The sequence below is a fragment of the Ranitomeya variabilis genome, chromosome 3 (assembly GCF_051348905.1).
Source record: "Ranitomeya variabilis isolate aRanVar5 chromosome 3, aRanVar5.hap1, whole genome shotgun sequence".
NCBI lineage: Eukaryota > Metazoa > Chordata > Amphibia > Anura > Dendrobatidae > Ranitomeya > Ranitomeya variabilis.
This window is the reverse complement of record NC_135234.1, coordinates 365,032,347-365,057,855: the sequence shown is the minus strand read 5'-3', so window position 1 is coordinate 365,057,855 and position 25,509 is coordinate 365,032,347. Positions and strand designations below refer to the sequence as shown.

General features: G+C 47.0%; 1 protein-coding gene across 2 annotated transcripts in view; it reads left to right on the top strand.

Moving 5' to 3' along the window:
• Positions 1 to 25,509, top strand: part of RHCE (Rh blood group CcEe antigens) — a 171,289-nt gene that overhangs the window by 35,458 nt on the left and 110,322 nt on the right. The window contains exon 1 of one of the 2 annotated variants that reach the window (XM_077295922.1): positions 15,128 to 15,285. The exons of the other annotated variant lie outside the window; for it this stretch is intronic. Within the exon in view, the coding sequence (XP_077152037.1) occupies positions 15,147 to 15,285 (139 nt within the window). The 5' untranslated portion in view covers positions 15,128 to 15,146. Of the gene's footprint in view, positions 1 to 15,127; positions 15,286 to 25,509 lie in introns of those variants that run through there. 2 annotated transcript variants of the gene reach the window in all.

The following is a 25,509-nucleotide window of genomic DNA, read 5'->3' as shown; positions in this document are numbered from 1 at the left end:
GTCCTGAAACCGAGGCATTCAAATTTTGGTAATTGATAAATCACCTCTTTCTCAAAGTCACGTTACTATGAAGGTCAAGAATGAATGAAAATAAGAATGTTACAAATTGAATCCATTTCATTCATGGTTTTTCCTCATCTACCTTCAAATTTAGGGTTAGGCCTACCATGGATAGTTACACACAATCCTGTAATCCAGACCTGGGTAAATTTCAGCCCGCGGGCCACATCCTGCCCTCTGGCTGTCTCAGTGTGGCCCACGGACCGAACAGTTGAGGGGCTGGAAAACAGAGGCCCACAAGTGGCACTGTGCCTTCCCGACCGCTGTCTCCATATGCGTTGCCGGAGGCCCCTCCTCCACCAATCAGCGTGTGAAACAGCTGATGCGATTACATAATTTCATCATGTCAGCTGTGTACTACGGAGAGTCAGAGCACCGGAGAGAGAAACAGAAGCAAAGGGCCGGGGAACGGGACCGAGGTATGTGGTGTTCTTTTTTTTTAACGTGTATGGGATGTTTGGGTGGACTGGGTAGGCTATTGGATGTCGTGCTGCACAGGGGGAGGCTATGTGTTATGCCGCTGCCGCTGCTGCCTCCTCCACCCACTCATACTCACCTGTCTTCGGCGTTCCGGCACGCCTCCTCTCCAGCGGCGTCTTCCCCTCTGCACTCGCTCCCGGCCTCTGATGCTCGTCGGGCACGCGCGCACGCCAGATTCAACACTGCGCGTGCGCACTTCTGATCTTCCTGCCGGGCGCTCCTTCTCATCCTCTCTATCTTCCTGGAGGACTGTTACCCGGAAGTGTTCTTCATGCTGGTATGTATACCGCTTCCTGCCGCCCCTCTGTGCCTCATGATCGTTTGTGCTAACAAGTGCTCTAGGCCGTCCGTGGTCTTTGTGTGTCCTTTATCCTCTGACTTTGGCTTGTCCTTGTTTCCGCAGTTCCTCGCCATTTGCCGTGTCTCTGCTGTACCTCTACTGTCCCTGAGTCTCCGCAGTGTTCCTGTCCATCCCTGTGCTGCTGCTATACCTTGTCAGTCCCTGTACCGCAGCTATAACTTGTCAGTCCCTGTGCCGCTGCAATACCCTGTCGGTCCCTGTGCCGCTGCTATTTCTCACCAGTTCCTGTGTCTCTGTAGTGTTTCTATCAGTCTCTGAGTTACTGCAGTGTTCCTGTTAGTCTTTTTGTCTTTGTCTTACCCGCCAGTTCCGTTTTTCTACAGTTCTTGAGTTCCTGTCTTCCTGCCAGTCCTCTTTCTTTTCCTGTCCTGGTCCTCCAGCTTCCGTGGCGATAGTCCCTCACGGGCCTGCCCCTAACTCTCCCTGTATAGGGGGCGGTCTATCTGGTCAGCTCGTCCGTGAGGGGTTTGTCGTCACGGTCCAGAGGGTCCACTTTTTGTTTAGTACCGTAACACTATGGTGGTGTCGTGCTGCACATGAGGAGGCTATGGGGGTGTCGTGCTGCACATGGGAAGGCTATGGGGGTCTTGTGCTGCACATGGGGAGGCTATGGAGGTGTTGTGCTGCACATGGGGAGGCTATGGGGGTGTCGTGCTGCACATAGGGAAACTATGGGGGCCTCATGCAGTATGTGTGGAGGCTAAGGGGGCTCATGCAGTGTATGGTGAGGCTGTGTGGGGCTCATGAAGCATATAGGGAGTCTATGTGGGGCTCATGAGTCGCCCACCAGGGCAATGGGGATACTCTGTACTGGGTCCAGTTGCATTTAAAGGGGAAGTCACGGTGGCTGCGACCCGGTCTGTGGCACTGGGACTCAAAGGGGAAAGGTCTTTTAAGGGAATTGTGAAAGTCTATTTTCGTGACGCCACCTGTGGTTCTCAGTCAGTAGGGACTGACGCTGCTTAAAGGGGTCCTCAGGGGTGATGTTGTGGCAGCAAGATGGTGACGCTTCCCACAGGTGAAGCGGGGTCCCCAGAGCTCCCAAGGTGTATGGCAGCGATGATATGTTGCCGGTAAATAACGGAAGACATAGGGTTGCAGTCTTTACCTGGTTTAATGGTGGTAGCAAGCCACAGTCCAGGGTACTGGCAACAGGTAAAGAAAGAGCCCAGGCAGCCCGGAAACAAGGGGAATTCCCCTTGGCAGGTCAGGATGGGAGCAGGGCCGCCATCAGGGCATTACTGCCCTAACTGGCGTATGGGGCCCGGTGGACAGAGGGGGCCCGCATCGGCCCTCCCTACAGGCGCTGCGGCACGCTATTGCCCGCACATCAATAGTTAACAGCTGCCAGCCAATCGTAGGCTGGCAGCTGACTTGAGCCGCAGTGCGCACTTCGCTGGCGTCTGACGTCATTGTCAGCCGCCAGCGAGTGCGCGCTTCACCTGCGTGGAGGGAGTGAGCTTCGCCCGCCGCAGGAGCGTGGCCAGGTAAGAACTCATTTTTTGGGTTTTTTTTTGAGAGTGGCGATCCAGGGGGCCCCGGGGCAGAATGCTGGACACGCTGGTGCAGAGATGCTGGACACAGATGAGGGCAGAGATGCTGGACACAGATGGGACAGAGATGCTGGAGACACTGGGGCAGAGATGTTGGAGACACTGAGGGCAGAAATGCTGGACACACTGGGGGCAGAAATGCTGGACACACTGGGATAGAGATGCTGGACACTCTGGGGCAGAGCTGCTGGACACACTGGGGCAGAGATGCTGGACATTGGGGCAGAGATGCTGGAGACACTGGGGGCAGAAATGCTGGAGACACTGGGGGCAGAAATGCTGGAGACACTGGGGCAGAGATGCTGGACACACTGGGGCAGAGATGCTGGGCACACTGGGGCAGAGATGCTGGACATTGGGGGTAGAGATGCTGGACATTGGGGGCAGAAATGCTGGACATTGGGGGCAGAAATGCTGGACATTGGGGCAGAAATGCTGGACATTGGGGGCAGAAATGCTGGACACACTGGGGCAGAGATGCTGGACACACTGGGGCAGAGATGCTGGACACACTTGGGCAGAAATGCTGGACACTCTGGGGCAGAAATGCTGGAGACACTGGGGCAGAGATGCTGGACACACTGGGGCAGAGATGCTGGACACACTTGGGCAGAAATGCTGGAGACACTGGGGGCAAAAATGCTGGAGACACTGGGGCAGAGATGCTGGACACACTGGGGCAGAGATGCTGGGCACACTGGGGCAGAGATGCTGGACACACGGGGCAGAGATGCTGGACATTGGGGGCAGAAATGCTGGACATTGGGGGCAGAAATGCTGGACATTGGGGCAGAAATGCTGGACATTGGGGGCAGAAATGCTGGACACACTGGGGCAGAAATGCTGGACACACTGGGGCAGAGATGCTGGACACACTTGGGCAGAAATGCTGGAGACACTGGGGGCAGAAATGCTGGAGACACTGGGGCAGAGATGCTGGACACACTGGGGCAGAGATGCTGGACACACTTGGGCAGAAATGCTGGAGACACTGGGGGCAAAAATGCTGGAGACACTGGGGCAGAGATGCTGGACACACTGGGGCAGAGATGCTGGGCACACTGGGGCAGAGATGCTGGACACACGGGGCAGAGATGCTGGACATTGGGGGTAGAGATGCTGGACATTGGGGGCAGAAATGCTGGACATTGGGGGCAGAAATGCTGGACATTGGGGGCAGAAATGCTGGACACACTGGGGCAGAAATCCTGGACACACTGGGGCAGAGATGCTGGACACACTGGGGCAGAAATGCTGGAGACACTGGGGGCAGAAATGCTGGAGACATTGGGGCAGAAATGCTGGACACACTGGGGCAGAGTTTCTGGACACACTGGGGGCAGAAATGCTGGACACACTGGGGCAGAGATGCTGGACACACTGGGGCAGAGATGCTGGACACACTGGGGCAGAGATGCTGGACATTGGGGGCAGAGATGCTGGAGACACTGGGGGCATAAATGCTGGAGACACTGGGGGCAGAATGCTGGAGACACTGGGGGCAGAAATGCTGGAGACACTGGGGCAGAGATGCTGGACACACGGGGGCAGAGATGCTGGACACACTGGGGCAGAAATGCTGGTCACACTGGGGCAGAGATGCTGGACACACGGGGGGGAGAATGCCTGACACACTGGGGCAGAGATGCTGGACACACTGGGGCAGAGATGCTGGACACACTGGGGCAGAAATGCTGGGCACCCTGGGGCAGAAATGCTGGGCACCCTGGGGCAGAGATGCTGGACACACTGGGGCAGCGATGCTGGACACACTGGGGCAGAGATGCTGGACACACTGGGGCAGAGATGCTGGACATTGGGGGCAGAGATGCTGGAGACACTGGGGGCATAAATGCTGGAGACACTGGGGGCAGAATGATGGAGACACTGGGGGCAGAAATGCTGGAGACACTGGGGCAGAGATGCTGGACAAACGGGGGCAGAGATGCTGGACACACTGGGGCAGAGATGCTGGACACACTGGGGCAGAAATGCTGGTCACACTGGGGCAGAGATGCTGGACACACTGGGGGGAGAATGCTGGACACACTGGGGCAGAGATGCTGGACACACTGGGGCAGAGATGCTGGACACACTGGGGAAGAAATGCTGGGCACCCTGGGGCAGAGATGCTGGACAGACTGGGGCAGCGATGCTGGACACTCTGGGGCAGAGATGCTGGACACACTGGGGCAGAAATGCTGGAGACACTGGGGCCAGAAATGCTGGAGACCCTGGGGGCAAAATGGAGATACGGGCATGATTGGAGACACGGGGCAGAATGAAAGACATGGGGGCACGATTGGAGACACTGGGGGCAGGATTGGAGACAGATCGTGCAGGATCATAGGGCAGGATGGATACGATGGAGACAGATGGGGCAGGATGGGGAGATCATATGGGGTAGGATGGGGAGATCATATGGGGCAGGATGGGAAGATCATATGGGGCAGGATGGGGAGATCATATGGGGCAGGATGGGGAGATCATATGGGGCAGAATGGATACTCATGAGGGCAGAATGCAACAACATATGGCTGGAGCCAGGAATGAGATGGGGCCAGGATGGGGAATATTATTACCATAGGGGCTAATTAAGGGATATTATTACTGCAGTGATGTATTTATTTTATTTTTTGAGTATACTGTTTTAAATGGGGGGGGGAGCCGTCCTGTTACTGTGTAGAGTGATACTATGTCGCCTTTTTTTCTTCATGTGGTGTAATGTAGAAGTTGGGAAAAATTAAGTAATGTGTTCTGCAAGCGGAGCTCGAGATAACTGTGTTATTTCCTGCAGAGACATGTCCTGGCTGGAAGAAGTGACGGCGGTCTGTGCTGGATGAAGGTTTAAAGAAGAAGGACTTCACCTAGAGACGTCACTGGTGAGTCAGTGTGTTACCTATACACTGACACTATACACTCTATACTATATGCAGAGGTCCTGTGTATAATGTCACCAGTGATCACTGTATTACCTATACATTATATACGGAGCTCCTGTGTATAATATCACCAGTGATCACTGTATTACCTGTACACAGACACTGCATACTAAGTACAGATCTCCTGCGTATAATGGCACTTATGGTGATGGTATTGTGTTTTTTTTAATTACTGATCAGTATTGTAGTATTTGGTCACTTTGTGGTGGTAATATGTGGTCTGGTCATGGTGTGGTGGTATTTGTCCCTTGTATGTGCTATTTGGTCACTATGTGGTAATAATATGGTGTCTGGTCATGGTGTTGTAGTATTTGTTCCTTGTATGTGATGTTATTCAATCACTGTGGTGGTAATATGTGGTCTTGACATGGTGTAGAGGTATTTGTTCCTTGTATGTGATATTATTGGTCATTTTAAAAATTGAAAAATAAATAAAAACATACCTAAATTGTATTGCATATTTTAACAAATATTTAATAGGTTATAGCAGAGTAGGGCCCAGCAAAAAGTGTCTACCGTGTTATGGTGGCGGCATAAAAAATCTTTTGGCCAAAACAAAAGCTGCTGGCTATATGTGTGATCTGGTGATGGGAACTGTTAATATGTGATAGGTGAGAAGTGGAGTTTTTCCAAGATAGAGCGGTGGGACTGTGGACAGTTCGAGTGGTGGAGCGTGGAGGTGGGGCTGGGCTGGAGAGTGGGTGGAGTCTCAAGGGGGCCCCGAAATTTCTAGTGGCAGCCCTGGTTGGGAGCCTTCCACTATGCGCTGCTTTCCTGGTCCCTTGCTCCCTGTAGTTTGCTGGCAAGGTACCCCTTTTCTCTCCTGTCTTGGGACAATACCTGCACGGTAGGCAGCTTAAGCCGTTTTCTTGGGGTCTCTCACAGGGTGACTCCAGGCTCTAACTGCTGCTGTACCTCAGGTGTTGTACAGGCAGTTTACGTATAGTCCTATGCCCTCCGGTTCTGCTGTGGACCTTGCAGTTATCCACAACCTCGGGCTCCCGGTGCCCAGTTTCTGTGCTCTCGCTCCTAGGAGGCCCAATCGTAGCCTCCTTGAGCCCTCAATCTCTCCTCTGCTCCTTTCCTGTCTCTCTTCACTCTCAGACTCTCAGACTGACTTGACTCCTCCTCCAGAGCAGGATCTATATATATCTCTTGGAAGCTCCCCTAAAACAGGGTTTTGAGCTCCCCCTTCTGGCCTGGAGTTAGAATGTGTTGTGTGTGGGATTTACCTGCCAAAGGGATCTCACTTGTCTCCAGGCATAGCACTACCCTCCCCGAGAGGAAGGCAGCACTACTGTGGTACCCGAACTCCTGGGGTGCCACACTCATGCTGTATATGGGGAAGACTGTGGGGCTCATGCAGTATGTAGGGAGGCTGTGTGGGGCTCATGCTGTATATGGGGGAAGCTGTGCGAGGTTCATATGGTGTATTGGGAGGCTATGTGGGGCTCATGCTGTATATGGGGAAGCTGTGTGGCGCTCATGCAGTATATGGGGAAGGCTTTGTGTGGCTCATCTATCTATATAATCGTCTAAGGGGTACTTCCGTCTGTCTGTCTGTCTGTAACGGAAATCCCGCGTCGCTGACCAATCAGCGACAGGCTTAGTCCAGCCGTAAATTGGCCCCTCCCTACTCTCCTCAAGTCAGTGCCCCCTCCCCACTCCGCTCCAGTCAGTGCCAGTGTGTCGCCCCATCCCGGACCAACTGTTTACTATTGATGCTGCCTATGCAGCATCAATAGTAAAAAGATATAATGTTAAAAATAATAATTAAAAAAAATGTGCTATGCTTACCTTCCAACGTCCACCGATGCACGTGATGCTGCCACCAGCTTCCATTACCAGTGATGCATTGCGAAATTACCCAGATGACTTAGCGGTCTCGCGAGACGGCTAAGTCATCTGGGTAACTTTGCAATGCATCACTGGGAACGGAAGCTGGCGGCAGCATCGCGTGCATCGGCACAGCTTCGCTGGACGCCGGAGGGTGAGTATATAACTATTTTTTATTTTAATTTTTTAAAATGGTGCCCACACTGCTTTATACTACGTGGGCTGTGTTATATACTGCATGGGCTGTGTTATATACTACGTGGCCTGTCTTATATACTGCGTGGGCTTTGCTATATATTACGTGGGCTGTGCTATATACTATGTGGCTGCTATATACTACGTGGCTGTGCTATATACTACGTGGCTGTCTGTGTTACGTGGGCTGTGCTATATACTGCATGGGCAGTGTTATATACTGCGTGGGCTGTGTTATATACTACGTGGGCTGTGTTATATACTATGTGGCTGCTATATCCTACGTGGCTGTCTGTGTTATGTGGGCTGCGCTATATACTATGTGGCAGCTATATACTACGTGGCTGCTATATACTACGTGGCTGTGCTATATACTACGTACCTGTGTTATATACTATGTGGCTGTGTTATATACTACGTGGCTGTGCTAAGCGCAACGTACATACATACATACATACATACATATTCTAGAATACCCGATGCGTTAGAATCGGGCCACCATCTAGTTCTGTATATGGGGGAGGCTGTATGGGGCTCATTCTGCATATGGGAAAGGCTGTTTAGAGCTCATGCTGCATATGGGGGATGCTGTGTGGGACTCATGCTGTATATGGGGATGCTGTGTGGGACTCATGCTGCATATGAGGAGGCAGTATGGGGCTCATGCTGTATATGGGGAAGCTGTATGGGGCTCATGCTGTACATGGGGGAGGCTGAGTGGGGCTCATGCTGTATATGGTGAGGCTGAGTGGGGCTCATGCTGCATATGGGGAGGCTGTGTGGGGCTCATGCAGTGTATGGGGGAGGCTGTGAGGAACTCATGCTGCATATAGGGAGGCTGTGTGGAGCTCATGCTGTACATGGGGGAGGCTGAGTGGGGATTATGCTGCCTATGCGGGGAATATGTTTGGGGCTCATGCTGCATATGGGAAAGGCTGTGTAGAGCTAGTTCTGAATATGGGGAAGGCTGTGTGGGGCTCATGCTGCATATGGGAGAGGCTGTTTAGAGCTCATGTTGCATATGGGGTAGGCTGTGTGGGGCTCATGCCACATATGTGGGACAAAGAAAACCAACCACCCTATGGATTTATCAGAGAGACCACACACAGGTATTATATCACAAAAATATCTTTATTCCAAATTATTCATGACAACCATCTAAAAACAATTAATATGTACGCACAACAGGACATACAGAATTAATATATAAGATGTTATCGGTACCCAGGTAACCACATAAATAGTCCCCAAGGAAAAATGAAAACAATAAAATATTACTAAAAATTAAAACAGTGTGCCTCAATCCACCGCATATTGCCTGTATCCATATAATACATAAAGTGAAAATGTGCTAAAGGCCAGCGGCTGGCAAAGCATGTGCACAAAAAAAGTGCTATGTGCTCAAGGAACAGGGGAGTAGTAAATATACATCTTTCAGTGTTCTATACCCAAAACAAGCAAAACATGTGCTCAAAAATTTGGAATAAAGATATTTTTGTGATATAATACCTGTGTGTGGTCTCTCTGATAAATCCATAGGGTGGTTGGTTTTCTTTCTCTACTTGGTGGTGGTAGTCACCAACATTCACTGAACACTGTGAGGAGTTAATAATTTTATTGTTTGTTATACCGTATATACTCGAGTATAAGCCGACCCGAGTATAATCCGACCCCCCTAATTTTGCCACAAAAAAATGGGAAAACTTATTGACTCGAGTATAAGCCTAGGGTGGAAAATGCAGCAGCTACCGGTGAATTTCAAAAATAAAAATAGATGCTCCATACCATTCATTATTGCCCAATAGATGCTCCATATAAAGCTGTGCCATATATAATGCTCCATACCATTGATTATTGCCCCATATATTATCCATATATAGCTGTGCCATATAGAATGCTCTGCACCGTTCATTATGGCCCCATAGATGCTCCATATAAAGCTGTGCCACATATACAATGCTCTGCACCGTTCATTATGGCCCTATAGATGCTCCATATAAAGCTGTGCCATATATGCTCTGCACCGTTCATTATGGCCCCATAGATGCTCCACATAAAGCTGTGCATATGCTCTGCACCGTTCATTATGGCCCTATAGATGCTCCACATAAAGCTGTGCCATATATGCTCTGCACCGTTCATTATGGCCCTATAGATGCTCCATATAAAGCTGTGCCATATATGCTCTGCACCGTTCATTATGGCCCCATAGATGCTCCACATAAAGCTGTGCATATGCTCTGCACCGTTCATTATGGCCCTATAGATGCTCCATATAAAGCTGTGCCATATATGCTCTGCACCGTTCATTATGGCCCCATAGATGCTCCTTATATAGCTGTGCCATATATAATGCTCTGCACCGTTCATTATGGCCCCATAGATGCTCATTATATAGCTGTGCCCTATATGCTCTGCAGCGTTCAGTTTGGCCCCATAGATGCTCCACATAAATCTGTGCCATATATAACGCTGGTGCTGCTGCTGCTGCAATAAAAAAAAAACAACACATACTCACCTCTCTTGCTTGCAGCTCCTCAGCGTCCCGTCCCGGCGTCTCTCCGCACTGACTGATCAGGCAGAGGGCGGCGCGCACACTATATGCGTCATCGCGCCCTCTGACCTGAACAGTCAGAGCGGAGAGACGCCGGGAAGACAGAGCGGCGCCCGGCGTGTGGAACGAGGACAGGTAAATATGCGATACTTACCTGCTCCCGGCGTCCCGCTCCTTCCCCCGGACAGCTGGTCTCCGGGTGCCGCAGCCTCTTCCTCTATCAGCGGTCACCGGCACCGTTGATTAGAGAAATGAATATGGGGCTCCACCCCTATGGGAGTGGAGTCCATATTCATAAGTTTAATGAGCGGTCCCACGTGACCGCTGTACAGGGGAAGAGCTGCGGCACCCGGAGACAGTGTGATGGGCAGGGGGAGCGTCAGGATCGCCGGGACTAGGTAAGTATGCATCAGCGCTCTCTCCCCCTCACCTGCCGACCCTGCCACAGACCGTGACTCGAGTATAAGCCGAGAGGGGCACTTTCAGCCCAAAAATTTGGGCTGAAAATTTTGGGTTATACTCGATTATATACGGTATATTGTATTTGAGTCATCTTTGGTGTTTCGGTGTGTTAACATTATATATAATATGTGGGACGCTGTGTGGGGCTCATGCTGTGTATGAGGAGGCTGTGTGGGGCTTATGCCACGTATATGGGGAGGCTGTGTGGGGCTCATGCAGTATATATAGGGAGGCTGTGTGGGGATCATGCTGTGTATGTGGAGGTTGCGTGTGGCTAATTCTGTTTATGGGGAGGCTGTGTAGGGCTCATGCTGTATATAGGGAGGATGTTTGGGGGGCTCTTACAGTATATAAGCGGCTGTGGGCGATTCATACGGTACACAAAAGGGGCTGTACTCGGGTTCAAACAATATATAGTTGGATGTCAGCATAATTAATTCTGCTCAATATTAAGTGATACAATTAATATAATTATCAATAATATAATAATTATATGTTGATATTAATATTGAGTAGAATTAATTTCAGCCTATTGCTTTGGCCCTCCACAACAGTCACAGTCTCTAGTGTGGCCCCTCAGGAAAATTAGTTGCCCACACCTACTGTAATCAATTGGGAGACTCAAGAGATCAGGTCGTGGGGCGACTCTTCCTTCTCTGAATGTCTATCAAGTTCATTGACATTTGTGAGGACCCACTTACCAGAATCTATTCAGGATGTTTCTGAAACGAGTGTGATGTTCTTCTGCCACATACAGTAGGTCATGTGCTTGTGCTATCGATTTCATACCAGGAGCTAAGATGCCTAAAACTCAGTTATTTAATCTTTCTCTGCCTGAAAGGGAGGCATTGAGAGATTACTTTAAAAATAGTGTGGCTAATGGGCATATATGGCCCTCCATCTCTCCACTCGCCTTAGGGTTCTTTTTTGTTAAAAAAAAAGATGGAGGGTTGTGTCCATGAATGGATTTCAGAGAGCTTAATAAAATGACAGTTTACAATCATTACTCTTTGCCCCATATACCTGACCTTTTTACCAATTATCTGGAACTACAACAAATACTTTTCCAAACTTGACTTAAAAGTGGCATATAGCCAGGGTGACAAATGAAAGAATACATTCAATATGCCTGAAGATAATTTAGAAAATTTGGTAGTGCCTTTCGAGTTAACCAATGATCCGGCAGTCTTTCAAAAATTGTAAATTACATTACTGGTTCATGCAGCATTACATGAACGTCCGATTTCTTACATTATGACAGGTCAGAACAATGAAAGCAATTGTTACCATCCACCTTTCGTGTCTCCACTATTTCTTCATAGATTGTAAACTTGCGTGTGGGGCCCTCATTCCTCTTGGTATCTGTTGATTTATGTGTTCATTGTTATGCTATAATGTCTTTAATTGTCTGTACAAGTCCCCTCTAAAATGTAAAGAGCTGCGGAATATGTTGGCGCTATAGAAATAAAATTATTATTATCATTATTATTATTACATTTTTTGCCTTCTAGTGTGTAAATTTGGGGTAATTTACCTGGATGATATTTTGATTTACGTTCATATCCAGGAGCAGTATGCAAGTATGTCAAACAAGTTCTCCAGATTCTATGTGATAACTATTTATTTGTTAAACTAGAGAAATGTCAAGTACAGCAGGTTCAGTTCTTAGGACATTTGGTTTCTGCATCAGGGTTTCAGAAGGAGCCCATTAAGGTGCAAGCTGTCCTTTATTGTGTTGAACTGAGTAAGCTGAAAGTGTTGCAGAGATTTCTGGGCTTTGCAAATTATTATCAGAAGCATGTAGTGGTCGGAAGGGGGAAACATGTAGTGGTCGGGGCAGCGGGAAGTCTTTCTGGAATCTTTTGCGGACATTCCTGCAATGTCCAGAGATGAAGGCTCGGTACAGGTACTATGAAGAGTGCCTTATCCTTTGGCTTCCGGGGGATGATGGACATGGAACTACGTGAATGGAAGGTAACGGATCCAGTGTGCACTGCGGGACTAGATGGGAAATCCCTGGTGCTGATGGCAACAGTAAATATAGGGATTGTCCAGGAATAGATCTGGGTGGGCAACTGGATGTTCAGGTCCGACGGGTTCGGCCAAACAGTTACAAAAAGTTCGTGTTCGGGTACCAGAACAGTACCTGAACCCAGACCCCATTCACTTGAATGGTCGGCCTGAACATCCAGTGTTTGCCACGCTGTCATGTGCATGACAGTGCGGCGAACACCGCTTCTAATCGGCGGTGAAATAATCCCCGCCGGTCAAAAGACAGCGTGAGCGCTCTGCTGTGATCGGAGGTATGAAGTTTACCTCCTTTCACTGGTGTCAGTGGATGGGACTACTGCTCCCATCATCTGACACTTGCTGCCGCTAATAACAGCGAGAGCAGGAGCGGCTGATGGGTGTATTCATTAGCCATCTCCTGCGCTGTAAATAAATAAAAAAAACCTGGCATGGGTTCCCCTGTATATCTTTTATAACCAGCCAGCAAATCTCACATCTGGGGGCTGCAGCCCTGAGCTATCAGCTTCAACAAGGCTGGTTATCAAGAATAGAGGGGTCCCCACACCGTATTTTTTAAATAATTTTAAAAAAACGTGTGGAGTCCCCCCCATTTTTGACAAGCAGCCTTGCTAAAGCAGACAGATGGGGGCTGGTATTCTCAGGCTGGTAAGGGCCATGGATATTGGCCCACCCCAGCCTAAAAATAGCAGCCCGCAGCTGCCCAGAAAAGGCACATCTATTAGATGCGCCAATTCTGTCTCTTTGCCCAGATCTTCCTACTTGCCCTGTAGTGCTGGCAAGTAGGGTTCACATTTGTGGGGTTGATGTCACCTTTGTATTGTCATGTGACATCAAGCCCACGGCTTAGTAAAGGAGTAAATAAAGACACAGCCAGAATAAAGTCTTTTATTAGAAATAAAATAAAACACACTTTTACTTTTTTATTTAAAAATAACAAACACAGTTATACTTACCAAACGCCTATTCCACTGAAGCCCTCATTCTCCTGTAATAAACCAAAAATAAAAAACAACAATATCCCTCACCTATCCATCGTTCTGTCCCATGCCGTAATCCATGTCTGGTGGAAAAACAGTTTTCAACCTGTACGATGACAAGATGCAACAATCCAGGCTGAGAACCGCTGGTGAATGAGCTGCTGCGAGTGCAGCCTCAGTGACCGGCCGGGCTGTACTGTGGTAACCTTGGTGAAATCCCCGCTAGCACCATGAGAGTTTTTCTCGTGTTCGGGTTCTCCCATCTCTATCTAGGAGGAATGGTTAGTAATGCTGAAGACACACTTTTTAAAGGAAACAACTAGAAGTGTTGTGCCCAATACTGTGTGTTATAATCTGATGAACTTGAATTGTCCAGGAGATTTGAAATGATGAGCGTGTGCCTTGAGTTATGTGCTGCAGCTCCTGAAGATGAAGGCGCCTGGAGAAAGTGGAGGTTTGCAACCCACGAGCAGGGCCGTATTTAGGGTTTCTGCTGCCCTAGGCACTTTTAGTGCTGCCTCCCCCTTTTGTGAGTATGACACTATCGGCAGTGACTTTAGGAAGAATCGCTGATGTGAAAGTCGCCTTTTGCCGCAGATCCGGCAGTTTTTCTGCATGTGCCGCGTAACGGATCACTTACAGCAACACTGCGTTCGGCCTCATTCATTCCCTTTGGGATTTGTGGCACTTGCCATGATCTGGCAAATGCGGTACCATACCTCCCAACTTTTGAAGAAGGGAAGGAGGTATAAAGTGTGCGGCGCGCAACGCGGCAAATTTTAGGCCACGCCTCTGACCACACCCATTTCACAACTAGTCACACCCATATCCACGTCCCAACCACAGCCATTTAGCACTGCTGATCACACTGTTTTATATACAATAATTATAAACGAAAAAATATGGCCACAGTGCTCCATACTGTATAATGGCCACACATGATGCTCCATACTGTATAATGGCCCCAAATGATGCTCAATACTGTATAATGGCCACACATGATGGTCCATACTGTATAATGGCCATTGGCCACACATGATGCTCCATACTGTATAACGGCCACACATGATGCGGCCAGGGGGGGCGGGGGGGCGTGTGGCGTTGGGGCGGGGTCGGTCGGGAGGTGACCCAGCTTTAAAAACAAACAAACAAAAAAAAAACAACCGAACCTTGCTCAGGTGCCGCCCCCTGCATTGTCCCCACCCTAGGCACGTGCCCTCACGTGCCTAGTGGTAAATACGGCCCTGCCCACGAGTGAGCATAATGCACCCCACACCTGTTAGCACATTCGGACTTTGACACAATTTTCCTGTAAAGTGCCATGGCGTTATTAAGCAGTAGCCTGTCCATGGCTATCTCCTTCGGTCACTTTACACTCATTACATACACAGATTTAGGCAATAAAAAGTTTGGTGGGAGTGATTATTTCACTCCTTAGTCACATTTTTTGGAAAATAGTAATTGAGATTAAAGTCTCTACTTCTACTATTACCTCTAATGCATAAAACTGTTCAACTGAGCTTTCCATCCAAGTTGTTCTGAAAGCTAAATTGCTGACAAAGTATGGCACCCAGATAGTTCCTCAGCTTGCAAGAGATAAGACATAATTACATCATTGGGTTGACACCCATCAGCATCATCCTTCTTGCATAGGCTCAGTGAAGACACCTCTTTTTTATTCTTTTGACGTCTGAAATGGCACCAAGATACTCTGCCAGCTTGAGAGGTTGCCTGCCATGGGTACTTCTTCTGTTAGAAACAGCTTTTATACTTGTTTTTATGGTTCTTTTTCCACAAGGCTACAAATTCGAACACAATGTAAATAGATATTCAGGTAAGAATTCATTTTTATCTAAATGCATAAATGTTGTTTTACAAAACTGTAAATACAGTTTGTAGCCCATGATAACTTAATTTATGCTTTTTCAACTTTAAGCAAGTTTTTTTTCAACATTATTAGAACGTGTACCATAGAGAATTAGTGTGCTAAGGAATATAAATATGTTTATACTTAATTTAAATATAAAGCATACAAGACTTATATTTTCATGCTTGGTCATTTTACAGTCATTATTGTAGTTGGAGAGTCTCCGTTTCTGAACATTCAATGTGTCCTACTTTTCTAATATACTTTTTTAATATACAAATGATGTATGGATGTACATGTAGATTTCAGAAGCACATTTTAAGCTTCTTAATTGGGACCTATTTGTAAAAATCCATGAAGCCCCTTAAACAAATTATATTTGCATGCCATTTGTTTTTTATTAAATTAGCTCAAAATATTTTGAACACCAGGGGCACTGCTCTAGATCATGAATGGAAGCGAGTTTCCTTTTTGACCCTTTATCAAATGTGTTGTCAGTCCAATTTGTTTCTTCAGTAACAAACAAGAATGTACAATAACATTTAGAATGGTTGAAATAACTAAACAAGGACAAACAGTGCATCCTTCATTATAGAAGTGGAGGTAAAAATGACATTCTTTCAGTATAAACAGGCTGCCGATCACCCAATAAACACACAAAATGTTCATTGGGTGAAATGGCAGCCAATGTGCACTGAATGATCATTCCATTCATTGGATGTCAGGTGACCAGGGTTGTGCTGTCAGTTGACTGATGACTCCTGGTACCCTCACTGACCAGTGATTATTAGCTCCAGCAGTAGCTAAATGTAGATAGTAGTAATTGTAAGCAGGGCCGAGACAAAATATTTTGGTGCCCTAGGCAGATGAAGCCAATGGTGCCCCCCCCCCACACCAGAAAGCAAAGGAATGGGTCAAAGGCTAAGGTACCAGGACCTCTAATGCACCTTCCCCCTCCGATGGGTTAGGTAGCAAACTCTGATGACCACTTCCACTAGAATTATTACCTTTTTCACAAACAAAAGTCATCAATAGTAAAAAAAAAAACCTAGTGTACTTTAGGGATGTGAATTAACAGGTAGTGCAATTTCAAAGTTAGATAGAGAATCAATAATTTTTTGCTGACTATATACACAATACAGAGGAAAAAAATGCGATATTTATCCCTGACTCATCTGAGTTTCTTGCATATGAGTATGAGCCCTTAGGGTGTTTCTCAGTCATCATATTAATTTCACAGTGAGAAATATCTTGTTTCAGGCATCATCAGGGTGCTCAATTATTCTAATACACCATAAGGGTGTCTACTCCACTCTATATGTATCCCACATTGAGAATTATGGAATCTATTATGCCATGAGGGTGTCTTCCAATCACATTATTAATCCCACAGTGAAGATTTATTAAGTCTTATACACCACCAGGGTGTTTAATTCATTGTATACCTCTCACGTGAGGATACATTGTCAATTGCTGCAGGTATTCTTATATACCATAGGGGTATCTACCATTACAAGTCCCTTGTTTAAATTTTAAAACATGGAGCATTGACCAATTTTACAATACAGGGATCTAGATATCTAATAGTGTGCTGCTGCAGTTAATAAATGGTGCAAACAACAACTCCTTTACTTTAATGATCAACTAGTGCCTAGTAATGAGATTGGAATCCAGCCTTTAATTTTGGGGACAACGGTTGGGACTCAATCTCTCTTAAAATTAATTTAAGTCTGAGTTAAGTCATCAATCAGGATCTAGTGGATCACAGTGGTGCTTATAATACAACAGATCACGCATTATGGTCCAATATACATCTAAATTAGTTGTATGGTTATCTATTCTTAATATATGTAATTGGAATTATTTAATAACACTAATAAAGGTTACATTTTACACTCACATTCATTTTCCCCTTCCCTTGGCTATCATTAACAGCAAAACTGGATACACCAATCTGAATGTTTTACATACATACAGTGCCTTGCGAAAGTATTCGGCCCCCTGGAACTTTTCAACCTTTTCCCACATTTCATGCTTCAAACATAAAGATACCAAATGTAAATTTTTGGTGAAGAATCAACAACAAGTGGAACACAATTGTGAAGTTGAACGAAGTTTATTGGTTATTTTAAATTTTTGTGGAAAATCAAAAACTGAAAAGTGGGGCATACAATATTAGTCGGCCCCTTTAACTTAATACTTTGTTGCACCATCTTTTGCTGTGATTACTGCTGCAAGTCACTTGGTTTATGTGTCTATCAGTTTTGTACATCGAGAGACTGAAATTCTTGCCCATTCTTCCTTGGCAAACAGCTCGAGCTCAGTGAGGATTCATGGAGATCGTTAGTGAACAGCAGTTTTCAGCTCTTTCCACAGATTCTCGATTGGATTGAGATCTGGACTTTGACTTGGCCATTATAACACCTGGATATGTTTATTTGTGAACCATTCCATTGTAGATTTTGCTTTATGTTTGGGATCATTGTCTTGTTGGAAGACAAATCTCTCAGTCCTAGACTCCAACAGGTTTTCTTCAAGAATGGTCCTGTATTTCGCTCCATCCATCTTCTGATCAAATTTAACCATATTCCCTGTCCCTGCTGTTTAAAGTTTTGGAAATGATTTTGTATCCAAATCCGGCTTTAAACTTCTCCACAACAGTATCACGGACCTGCCTGTTGTGTTCCTTGGTCTTCTTGATGCTCTCTGTGCTTCAAACAGAACCCTGAGACTATCACAGTGCAGGTGCATTTATACGGAGACTTGATTACACTCAGGTGGATTATATTTATCATCATTAGTTATTTAGGACAACATTGGATCATTCAGAGATCCACAATGAACTTCTGGAGTGAGTTTGTGGCACTGAAAGTAAAGGGGCCGAATGACATTGCACGCCCCACTTTTCAGTTTTTGAACTTCCACAAAAATTTAAAATAACCATTAAATTTCATTCAACTTCACAATTATGTTCCACTTGTTGTTGATTCTTCACCAAAAATTTACATTTACAAAGGTTGAAAAGTTCCAGGGGGCCAAATACTTTTGCAAGGCACTGTATTTCATTGTTGATTTGACTGCAGATTAGCCACTGGATTTCACAAATTGCATTCATTTGCAAATCTGCCTTAGGGTACCGTCTCACAGTGGCACTTTTGTCGCTACGACGGTACAATCCGTGACGTTCCAGCGATATCCATACGATATCGCTGTGTCTGACACGCAGCAGCGATCAGGGACCCTGCTGAGAATCGTACGTCGTAGCAGATCGTTTGGAACTTTATTTCGTCGCTGGATCTCCCGCTGTCATCGCTGGATCGGTGTGTGTGACACCGATCCAGCGATGCGTTCGCTTGTAACCAGGGTAAACATCGGGTTACTAAGCGCAGGGCCGCGCTTAGTAACCCTATGTTTACTCTGGTTACCATCGTAAATGTAAAAAAAAAAACCGTACATACTCACATTCCGGTGTCCGTCAGGTCCCTAGCCGTCTGCTTCCCGCACTGACTGACTGCCGGACGGAAAGTAAAAGCAGAGCACAGCGGTGACGTCACCGCTGTGCTCTGCTTTCACTTTACGGCCGGCACTCAGTCAGTGCGGGAAGCAGATGGCGAGGGACCTGACGGACACCGGAATGTGAGTATGTACTGTTTTTTTTTTTTTACATTTACGATGGTAACCAGGGTAAACATCGGGTTACTAAGCGCGGCCCTGCGCTTAGTAACCCGATGTTTACCCTGGTTACCCGGGGACTTCGGCATCGTTGGTCGCTGGAGAGCTGTCTGTGTGACAGCTCCCCAGCGACCACACAACGACTTACCAACGATCACGGCCAGGTCGTATCGCTGGTCGTGATCGTTGGTAAATCGTTTTGTGTAACGGTACCCTTATACCTAGAGTCTCTTGGCAGATTTTTGTGTGCTGTGGATGAATGGTATTTGTCAAAATACTGTTTACTATTCTTGGTAATACTTAGCGTGCTCATGTGGCCTAAGATTCCGGTAAAAAATTCAATCTGTGCACCCTTAGGGTCTGTGCACACAGCGTCTTATAGACTCGTGCACTTGTATAGTTATTGAAGCAGAAGGCGCTTCAGGAAAATGTTGATGGTTTTTCCTTCTATGCCATCCATTTATGTAACTATTTGTGATGGTTTTGCGGTCAGTGTCATTTTAAAATTATATATAAGATAGTGGTGGCTTCAAGAACGGTCAGGACACTTCCTTTAGCTGCTTCATGACTTTTTAATGCTTAAGCGGTTAAAAGAAATTAAAAACGTTGGAACATATGCACAGCAAGTCCTTTTTGACATTGCTGTGCATGCGTTATTTTTAACATTTTTCATGCGGCCTACAGAGAGAATCTGTCTGACAGAGACTCTGTGTGCACATACACTTAGGCCGGGATCACACATGCGAGAAATACGTCCCAGTCTCGCATGTTAATACCCGGCATTGCCGCCGTGACTCAGGAGCGGAGCATGCGGCTGCATGTATTGCTGTGTGGCCACATGCTCCGCTCCTGAGTCTCGGTGGCAATGCCGGCTATTAAGAGACTCGGACGTATTTCTCACATGTGTGATCCCGGCTTTAGGCTATGTTCACACATTCACTATTTGTTGAGTATTTTACATCAGTATTTGTAAGCCAAAACCAGGAGTGGGTGATAAATACAGAAGTGGTGCATATGTTTCTGTTATACTTTTCCTCTGAGTGTCCCATTCCTGATTTTGACTTACAAATACTGATGTAAAATGCTGACAAAATACAGACTGTGTGAACTTGGCCTTATAGTGAGGGCTCTGTCCTTCATGAGACTTTGGAGACTTTTCTTGTGTGGGATCCTACCAGAAAAAAAGCCACTATCAGGTCATAGTTTTTGTGGTAGGGTGATGTTGACATTTTGTTGTGTTACGCTGTGTTGTATGTGCTGATATAAAGCTGCACAAGTTTCTGTATCTAAAAATATTTGGCCTTCTTTCTGTTATACATATGTATAACTCCTGTATGGCAGAATTCTACTAGAGAGGACTTTTTGTGCCAAATGCTCCTGAGATATAAATCTGGCACCACATACCATATAGTTATAGTGATTAATCAAGCAGCTATACTGTTAAGTATTTGCTGCAGAAATTTCTGCACCATTTCGGCGTTTCAGATTTAAATCTACTGCAAATTTGCAAGGAAAAGATGAGCAAGGTGTGCATGAGATTTTAGGAATCTTATTTCTGTTGCTAGGACTAGGAAATCCTTCAGGTTTTGGGATAAAACTGCACAGAAAAAATGTGACAAAAACCTGTTAAAATGCAAGAAAAGCATAACGTTTGCACGGCTACAAAATCACATCACAAGTACCGTATTTTCCGGCGTATAAGACGACCCCCCAACTTTTCCAGATAAAATATAAAATCTTCTTAAAAGTCGGGGGTCTTCTTATATGCCATGTGTCGTCTTATAGGGCCGGTGAATAATGTGCCTTTGGGGGGGAGTGGTCCCGATGACGAAGAGAGGGGGCGTCTCACAGGAAAGTGTGAGTGGAGTATCCCCCTATTACCTCATTGTAGCAGCATGGGGTCTCTGTGCTGGGGAGCGGCGGCGGCTGCTCCTCTTTGTGCCGCGTGGGTGCTGTGCTGTGGAGCGGCTCCTCTTCGTGCAGCGTCGGGCCTCTGTGCTGTGGGGCGGCGGTGGCGTATCTTAGTGCAGAGTCGGGGCTCCTCCGGCATCTCCTCAAAGCCCAGAGGCACCGGCAGCTCCATTGCTGCGATGCGGTGGCCTCCGGGAAAATGGCCACTGGGGGCGGCGCATGCTCAGATTCAGATCTCGTCCCGAGATCTCGGGAGACGAGATCTGAATCTGACCATGCGCCGTCCCCAGCGGCCATTTTCCCGGAGGCCACCGCATCGCAGCAATGGAGCTGCCGGTGCCTCTGGGCTTTGAGGAGATGCCGGAGGAGCCCCGACTCTGCACTAAGATACGCCATCGCCGCCCCACAGCACAGAGGCCCGACGCTGCACGAAGAGGAGCCGCCCCACAGCACAGCACCCACGCGGCACAAAGAGGAGCAGCCGCTGCCGCTCCCCAGCACAGAGACCCCATGCTGCTACAATGAGGTAGTAGGGGGATACTCCACTCACACTTTCCTGTGAGACGCCCCCTCTCTTCGTCATCGGGACCACTCCCCCCCACCCACCATATACACATAGGTCTGCACCTGGCGTACAAGACGACACCCGGCGTATAAGACGACCCCCGACTTTTAAGATTTTCAGGGGTTAAAAAGTCGTCTTATATGCCAGAAAATACGGTATATATCAATTTACAATTCAATGCATGTAGTTGTGGTTTAGAAAGCCTTTCTAAATGTATCTAAATAGTGTAAAGAGCAGATTGACGACTTTCAATCTGTAGAATCTTCATTACCTTGTGGGAAAGACACCCGTTTAAAGGGAACCTGTCACCTGAATTTGGCGGGACAGGTTTGCCGCAAGGCAAATTGCCTTGCGCAGGCGTGTACTACAGAGGACACAGCATGAACTTCAATCCAATATTGCGGCCAGCATGCAGCCAGCGGGTAAGGAAAGGGTGAATCAAACACCCGAAAACCACGCCCATATGACCGCAAACCTGTCCCGCCAAATTCAGGTGACAGGTTCCCTTCAAGTGTAAGGGTATGTGCACATGATGTCTTTGTCAGGCGAATTGTGCCCGAAATTCATCATAAAGAGAACCTGTCACTTGAGAAAACACAATTAACCTGCAGATATGGAATTAATCTATGTGTTAATATTGTTCTGAAACTGCTCGACTCCAGCCCTTTGAGCCCAACAGCCGGGAGGAAATCAACTTAAGCCTGCCGGTAGTGTTCATGTTTTTGGTCACAGGGGCTGCACTGGCACGGATCCAGTCACCCCTCTGTCTATAGAGAGCGGTGGCCGTACCCATGCTCCCCGCACTGACTGACAGCAGACTTTGCTTTAGGGTCGGCTATCAGTCAGTGCCAGGGCGCTGTTACATCCTCTGCCCTCTACACACACAGAGCAGCGACTGAAAGCCAAACACTACTGGGGGGAATAAACTTAATTTCTTCCTGGCAGTAGGGCTCTAATTGCCGGTTCCTGACAGGTTCAGAACACTATTAACCTGCAGATTTGCACTATATGTGCAGATTAAGGCCGGGGTCACACTTGCGAGTGTAATGCGAGAAACTCGCATCAATGCCGCCAGCACTGGGACTGGAGCGTGTTTCTGTATTGAAATACATGGAGCCGCACGCTCCGGTCATAAGTGCCGGCGGCAGTGCCAGGTATTGATGGGAGTGACTCGCAAGTGTGTCCCCAGCCTAATAGTGTTTTTCATGTGACAGGTTCCCTTTAAGGCTCTTAATTTAACTGATTTAAGATTTGGAAATAGAGATACAGTTAAAAAAATAGCATGTCCACTCTTTATACAGCTTTGTTTGGAAGCTACCCTCTCTACATGCTTGAAAGCATAGAGCAAAGATGTCAGACACCAGGAGACGTGAAGGGGGCCGTAGGAGGGCAACAAACCAGCAGCAGGACCGCTACCTCAGCCTTTGTGCAAGGAGGAACATGAGGAGCACTGCCAGAGCCCTGCAAAATGACCTCCAGCAGGCCACAAATGTGCATGTGTCTGCACAAACGGTTAGAAACCGACTCCATGAGGAATCCACGAGGTTGGTCTGAGTGCCTGATGTCCACAGAGGGAGGTTGTGCTCACAGCCCAACACCATGCAGGATGCTTGGCATTTGCCACAGAACACCAGGATTGGCAAATTCGCCACTGGCGCCCTGTGCTCTTTACAGATTAAAGCAGGTTCACACTGAGCATGTGACAGACGTGACAGAGTCTGGAGACGCCGTGGAGAGCGATCTGCTGCCTGCAACTTCCTTCAGCATGACCGGTTTGGCAGTTGGTCAGTAATGGTGTGGGGTGGCATTTCTTTGGAAGGCTGCATAACCCTCCATGTGCTTGCCACAGGTAGCCTGACTGCCATTAGGTACTGAGATGAGATCCTCAGACCCCTTGTGAGACCACATGCTGGTGTAGTTGGCCCTGGGTTCCTCCTAATGCAGGACAATGCCAGACCTCATGTGGTTGGAGTGTGTCAGCAATTCCTGCAAGATGAAGGCATTGAAGCTTTGGACTGGCCCGCCCATTCCCCAGACCTGTTCCGATCTGGAACATCATGTCTCGCACCATCCACCAACGTCATGTTGCACCACAGACTGTCCAGGAGTTGGCGGATGCTTTAGTCCAGGTCTTGGAGGAGATCCCTTAGAAGACCATCTGATGCCTATTCAGGAGCATGCCCAGGCATTGTAGGGAGATCATACAGGCACGTGGAGGCCACACACACTACTGAGCATCATTTCCTTGTCTTGAGGCATTTCCACTGAAGTTGGATCAGCCTGTAACTTCATTTTCCACTTTGATTTTGAGCATCATTTCAACTCCAGACCTCCGTGGGATATTAGTTGTGATTTGCATTGATCATTTTTAGGTTTTATTGTTCTCGACACATTCCACTATGTAATGAATAAAGATTTACAACTGAAATATTTCATTCAGTGATATCTAGGATGTGGGATTTTAGTGTTCGTTTTTTTTGAGCAGTGTATACACTCACAGGCCACTTTATTAGGTACACCATGCTAATAACGGGTTGGACCCCCTTTTGCCTTCAGAACTGCCTCAATTCTTCGTGGCATAGATTCAACAAGGTGCTGGAAGCATTCCTCAGAGATTTTGGTCCATATTGACATGATGGCATCACACAGTTGCCGCAGATTTGTCGGCTGCACATCCCAAAGATGCTTCATACAAGGCAGGATGGATCCATGCTTTCATGTTGTTTACGCCAAATTCTGACCCTACCATCCGAATGTCGCAGCAGAAATCGAGACTCATCAGACCAAGCAACGTTTTTCCAATCTTCTACTGTCCAATTTCGATGAGCTTGTACAAATTGTAGCCTCAGTTTCCTGTTCTTAGCTGAAAGGAGTGGTACCCGGTGTGGTCTTCTGCTGCTGTAGCCCATCTGCCTCAAAGTTCGACGCACTGTGCGTTCAGAGATGCTCTTAGGCCTACCTTGGTTGTAACGGGTGGCGATTTGAGTCACTGTTGCCTTTCTATCAGCTCGAACCAGTCTGCCCATTCTCCTCTGACCTCTGGCATCAACAAGGCATTTCCGCCCACAGAACTGCCGCTCACTGGATTTTTTTTCTTTTTCGGACCATTCTCTGTAAACCCTAGAGATGGTTGTGCGTGAAAATCCCAGTAGATCAGCAGTTTCTGAAATACTCAGACCAGCCCTTCTGGCACCAACAACCATGCCACGTTCAAAGGCACTCAAATCACCTTTCTTCCCCATACTGATGCTCGGTTTGAACTGCAGGAGATTGTCTTGACCATGTCTACATGCCTAAATGCACTGAGTTGCCGCCATGTGATTGGCTGATTAGAAATTAAGTGTTAACAAGAAGTTGGACAGGTGTACCTAATAAAGTGGCCGGTGAGTGTATATATCTTTATATTTCATAGATAGATAGCAGAATAGCCGATAATTCATTTGTCTCGGCTTCTGTTAAATTTTTGCAGAAGCTGACAGGATAGGAGACATAGTTTACATACAGTAAACCATTGCAAAACAGTTAGATTTATATATGTCAGAGACCAATACTGTTAGTAGTATGTGTGTGTAAAATTTGGACCTGTATGTATTTAATAATAGAATGTTTTCACTGAAAAAAATGGCTTGGGCTCCCGCGCAATCTTCTGCGCCAGAGAGGGAAAGCCAGTGACTGAGGACAGATATTAATAGCCTAGAGTGGGACCATGGTTATTGCCCCCCCCCCCCCCCGGCTAAAAACATCTACCCACAGCCACCCCAGAAAAGATGCATCTGTAAGATGCGCCAATTCTGGCACTTAGCCTCTCTCTTCCCACATACCTGTAGAGGTGGCATATGGGGTAATAAGGGATTATTGTCACCTTTGTATTGTAAGGTGACATTAAGCCTGGCTTAGGAATGAAGAGGTGTCAATAACACACCTATTACTAATCCTAAAGTTTGTAAAGGGTTAAATAAACACACACATGCAGAATAAAGTATTTTAATGAAATGAAAGAACACACAGTTTTGCCATCTTCTTCTGGCAATCCAAACCATGCC